The sequence below is a fragment of the Procambarus clarkii genome, chromosome 50 (assembly GCF_040958095.1).
Source record: "Procambarus clarkii isolate CNS0578487 chromosome 50, FALCON_Pclarkii_2.0, whole genome shotgun sequence".
In the NCBI taxonomy this organism is placed as follows: Eukaryota; Metazoa; Arthropoda; class Malacostraca; order Decapoda; family Cambaridae; genus Procambarus; species Procambarus clarkii.
Window position 1 is genome coordinate 5,321,897 of NC_091199.1, and position 5,920 is coordinate 5,327,816.

General features: G+C 39.7%; 1 protein-coding gene across 1 annotated transcript in view; it reads left to right on the plus strand.

The window, feature by feature from the left end:
- The first annotated feature begins 2,150 nt into the window (after positions 1 to 2,150).
- Positions 2,151 to 5,920, plus strand: part of LOC138351575 (dynein heavy chain-like) — a 19,391-nt gene continuing 15,621 nt past the window's right edge. The window contains exons 1-2 of the mRNA XM_069303369.1: positions 2,151 to 2,435; positions 3,294 to 3,358. Coding sequence (XP_069159470.1) covers positions 2,151 to 2,435; positions 3,294 to 3,358 — 350 coding nt within the window. The remainder of the gene's footprint in view (positions 2,436 to 3,293; positions 3,359 to 5,920) is intronic.

Consider the following 5,920-nt stretch of genomic DNA (forward strand, 5'->3'; position numbering starts at 1 on the left):
AAGCAATAAGATGCTTATCTTAACATACTAAGAAGGTTAGGTAAGGTCGGTGTTGTCTATGAAGCTTTTCAAGGTAAACTAAAATATTCACAATAAATTAGCATGTCACATATGCACGTATTTAATAAGTCAATATTGACTATAAGAAAGTGCGAGAACGGGTTGAACCAGCTGTACCACCTGTACCATGCACCACCTGTACCATGCACCACCTGTACCATTGCACTGATGTTGAGAGCGTGGCAGAGGGTGCCAGAGGAAGGAGGGCTGGTGCAGCCCGCCACACGAGGCTTGCCTTAATACAGTGTTTGTGTGAGATCTGGTCTGAGCAGCTGATCTGCAGCCCCGCCTGAGCTGTTTGGCCGGAGATTACCGGCATGGCAGGGACGGGGGAGAGAGAGAGAATGGTGGAGAAGAGGGAGGGAAGAGGGAGAGGGAGCGAGGAAGAGGGATATAGAGAGAGGGAGGAGGGAAGTTTGTTGACACTGAGCAAGTCTTGGGGATTATAGCTGGGATGAGCACGGCCATGCACTATGGCCTGCCTGGTACACGCACACGCACACACACACACACACACACACACACACACACACACACACACACACACACACACACACACACACACACACACACGCACACACACACACATCGAGCCCGATAGGCTCAGGAATCTGTACATCTGTTGATTGACGGTTGAGAGGCGGGACCAAAGAGCCAGAGCTCAACCCCCGCAAACACAACTAGGTGAGTACAACTAGGTGAGTACACACACACGCACACAGGAATGGTCGAACAAGTGGTTGTTAGAGTTTAACCCAACCAAATGTAATATAATGAAGATAGGTGCAAGGAGCAGGAGGCCAAATACAAGGTATTATCTGGGAGAGGAAATTCTTCAGAAGTCAGAGAAAGAAAAAGACTTGGGAGTTGATATCACGCCAGACCTGTCTCCTGCAGCACATATCAAGAGGATAACATCAGCGGCATATGCCAGGCTGGCCAACATACGAACGGCATTCAGAAATTTGTGTAAAGAATCATTCAGAACTTTGTATACCACATATGTCAGGCCAATCCTGGAGTATGCAGCCCCAGCATGGAGTCCATATCTAGTCAAGGATAAGACTAAACTGGAAAAGGTTCAAAGATTTGCCACCAGACTAGTACCCGAGCTGAGAGGTATGAGCTACGAGGAGAGACTACGGGAATTAAACCTCACTTCGTTGGAAGACAGAAGAGTTAGGGGGGACATGATCACCACATTCAAGATTCTCAAGGGAATTGATAGGGTAGATAAAGACAGGCTATTTAACACAAGGGGGCACACGCACAAAGGGACACAGGTGGAAACTGAGCGCCCAAATGAGCCACAGAGATATTAGAAAGAACTTTTTTAGTGTCAGAGTGGTTGACAAATGGAATGCATTAGGAAGTGATGTGGTGGAGGCTGACTCCATACACAGTTTCAAGTGTAGATATGATAGAGCCCAATAGGCTCAGGAATCTGTACACGTGTTGATTGACAGTTGAGAGGCGGGACCAAAGAGCCAGAGCTCAACCCCCGCAAGCACAACTAGGTGAGTACAACTAGGTGAGTACACACACACACACACCAGCACTCTGACAAAGAGTGCTGGGAAGACGGTACACCACGAGCGTAGCTCTCATCCTGTAACTACACTTAGCTAATTACACTTAGGTAATTACACACACACACACGCATGCACACACACACACACAGAAAAATTGATTACGTGCACACATACCAGTTGATTGACAGTTGAGAGGCGGGACCAAAGAGCCAGAGCTCAACCCCCGCAAGCACAACTAGATGAGTACACACGTATTGACCCGTAATCACTAACAATCATGGTAGTCAAAACACTAGTCACAATAGTTAAAGCCAAATGGGTTGAACATCTACAGAGTAATGACACAAAAACAGACAAGACAGTATGGTCTTCGAACAGGAAGATCCTGTGTAATAAATTTACTTAAATTTTCTGATAGAGCCACAGAGATACCACATGAAAGAGATGGTTGGTTTGACTGTGTCTATCTGGACCTAAAAAGACTTTTGACAGAGTCCCACACATCAGGTCGTTTTGGAAACTGGAACATGCTAGAAGGGTGACAGGGAGACTGCTGACATGGATGACAAGTATTCTGACAGACAGATGATGGCAGTAATCAGAGATAATGTATCAGACTGGAGGAGTGTTACTAGCGGAGTACCACAGGGCACAGTTCTGGCACCAGTAATGTTCATCGTCTACATAAACCATCTGCCAGAAGGACTACAGAATTATATGAACATGTTTGTGGATGATGCTAAGATACTGGGCAAGATAGGACACGCACACGACTGTAATGACCTTCAAATGGATCTAGATAAAATAAGTGCTTGGAGCATCAAGTGGCAAATGGAATTCAATGTGAATAAATGCTATGTTATTAAATGTGGAATCGGAGAAAATAGACCACACACAACTTACAAAATATGTAGAAAGGAATTACAGAATTAATAAAGAAGGAGATTTAGTGGTAGTTTAGGATAGTAAACTGTCGCCAGAGGAACACATTAAGAACATCGTGAGAGGAGCGTATGTGTCGCTTTCCAACTTCACACTTGCTGTTAATTATATGGTGAAATACTAAGGAATCTGTTCATGACTTTTGTGAGACCAACGTTGGAATATGCAGCGGTTGTATGGTGCTCGAATCTCAAGAAGCACATAAATAAACTGGAAAAGGTGCAATGGTATGCTACAAAATGGCTTCCGGAACTGAAAAACAAGAGTTACGAGGAGAGAGACTAGAGGCGGTAAACATGTCAAAGTTAGAAGATATAAGGAAAAGAGGTAATATGATCACCACTTACAAAATACTAACAGCACTCGACCAAATTGACAAAGCGGAATTCCTGAAACCAGCAACTTCGCGAACAAGAGGACAAAGATTTAAGCTTAGGAAACAAGATGCCGAAAAATATTACAAAAATTTATTTTACAGAGTGGTAGACGGTTGGAACAAGTTACGTGAGGTGGTGGAGGCGAAAACCGTCCGTAGTTTCAAAGCGTTATACGACAAAGAGTGCTGGGAAGACGGGACACCACGAGCGTAGCTCTCATCCTGTAACTACACTTAAGTAATTACACACACACACGATCTGTTACATATAATGATACAGCCAATAAACAATGAGAATTAGAAGCCGTGAGCACCAATCAGAATATTAATTACAAGAAATTATTTAAGGAGTCATTAATGAAGCATAATCACCAAATTATCAGGAGGTAGTAAGTGGGACAGAGAAAAAGTCCTGCAGACGGTTAAAACAAGTGAAGTACTTCATGAGGTCAGCAACCTCTTGGGCTGATGTCCTTGTAAATATGGAGCCAGATATATATATATATATATATATATATATATATATATATATATATATATATATATATATATATATATATATATATATATATATATATATATGTCGTACCTAGTAGCCAGAACGCACTTCTCAGCCTACTATGCAAGGCCCGATTTGCCTAATAACCCAAGTTTTCATGAATTAATTGTTTTTCGACTACCTAACCTACCTAACCTAACCTAACTTTTTCGGCTACTTAACCTAACCTAACCTATAAAGATAGGTTAGGTTAGGTAGGGTTGGTTAGGTTCGGTCATATATCTACGTTAATTTTAACTCCAATAAAAAAAATTGACCTCATACATAATGATATGGGCAGCTTTATCATTTCATAAGAAAAAAAATTAGAGAAAATATATTAATTCAGGAAAATTTGGCTTATTAGGCAAATTGGGCCTTGCATAGTGGGCCGAAAAGTGCGTTCTGGCTACTAGGTACGACATATATATATATATATATATATATATATATATATATATATATATATATATATATATATATATATAACTGAAAACTCACACCCCAGAAGTGACTCGAACCCATACTCCCACAACTGGTATGTACAGGGACGCCTTAATCCGCTTGACCATCACGACCGGACATAAGGAAGTGATAGCCGAGGCTATATGAACCACTTCCCCGCCGGCACTCGGATGGTAATCTTGGGCATAGCATTTTATCAAATCACCTCATTCTTTGGGGCACACGTGAGGAACACAAATGCAAACAAGCCTGAATGGTCCCCAGGACCATTCAGGTCCTGGAGATATATATATATATATATATATATATATATATATATATATATATATATATATATATATATATATATATATATATATCATTCAGGGACCATTCAGGGACCGGGGACCATTCAGGCTTGTTCGCATATATATATATATATATATATATATATATATATATATATATATATATATATATATATATATATATATATATTTATATGAGGAAAAACCCCATTTGAAAAATAGAGAATGCTTAACGCGTTTTCGGTTAATTCGCCTTCATCAGAGCAAAGTAGAATGATGCTGAAACATTGTTGATCAGACAATTTTATACCCGCCAGGGTAGATCACTTGACCAACAAGAAAAGGTAAAGGTAAAGGAAACATAAGAAGGAAGACAACTGCAGAAGGTCCATTGGCCCATACAGCTCCTATCCTTGGAAACACAAACAGTAACTGTCTCCATTTTCCGCTTGTTACAACTTGTAATAAAGTTGTTACATCTTGGCTTAACGTGTTTATGACGTATTAGAACGTTGTTACAACTTGCTATATTGGTTGTTATAACTGGTTAGGTGGTGTTAAAACTTGTTCGAACGTTGTACCAACGTCGAAGTTTCGGTGTGTGTTTGGCGGGTATTAATATGCAGAACTAGAAGATATATATATATATATATATATATATATATATATATATATATATATGTCGTACCTAGTAGCCAGAACGCACTTCTCAGCCTACTATGCAAGGCCCGATTTGCCTAATAAGCCAAGTTTTCATGAATTAATGTTTTTTCGACTACCTAACCTACCTAACCCAACCTAACCTAACCTATAGAGATAGGTTAGGTTAGGTTAGGTAGGGTTGGTTAGGTTCGGTCATATATCTACGTTAATTTTAACTCCAGTTAAAAAAAATTGACCTCATACGTAATGAAATGGATAGCTTTATCATTTCATAAGAAAAAAATTAGAGAAAATATATTAATTCAGGAAAACTTGGCTTATTAGGCAAATCGGGCCTTGCATAGTAGGCAGAGAAGTGCGTTCTGGCTACTAGGTACGACATTATATATATATATATATATATATATATATATATATATATATATATATATATATATATATATATATATATGTCGTACCTAGTAGCCAGAACTCACTTTTTGGCCTACTATGCATGGCCCGATTTGCCTAATAAGCCAAGTTTTCCTGAATTAATATATTTTTTCTAATTTTTTTCTTATGAAATGATAAAGCTACCCATTTCATTATGTATGAGGTCAATTTTTTTTATTGGAGTTAAAATTAACGCAGATATATGACTGAACCTAACCAACCCTACCTAACCTAACCTAACCTATCTTTATAGGTTAGGTTTGGGTAGGGAGCCGAAAAAGTTAGGTTAGGTTAGGTTAGGTAGGTTAGGTAGTCGAAAAACAATTAATTCATGAAAACTTGGCTTATTAGGCAAATCGGGCCTTGCATAGTAGGCCGAGAAGTGCGTTCTGGCTACTAGGTACGACATATATATATATATATATATATACATATATAAGTGCCATACAGGTTAAATGGATGCTATATTGTATTGACGTGCTATATTGAGGCTTATATGGGGTTATCTTGAGGCTATCTTGAGTTGATTTCGGGGCTTTAGTGTCCCCGCGGTCCGGTCCTCGACCAGGCCTCAACCCCCCAGGAAGCAGCCCGTGACAGTTGACTAACTCCCAGGTACCTATTA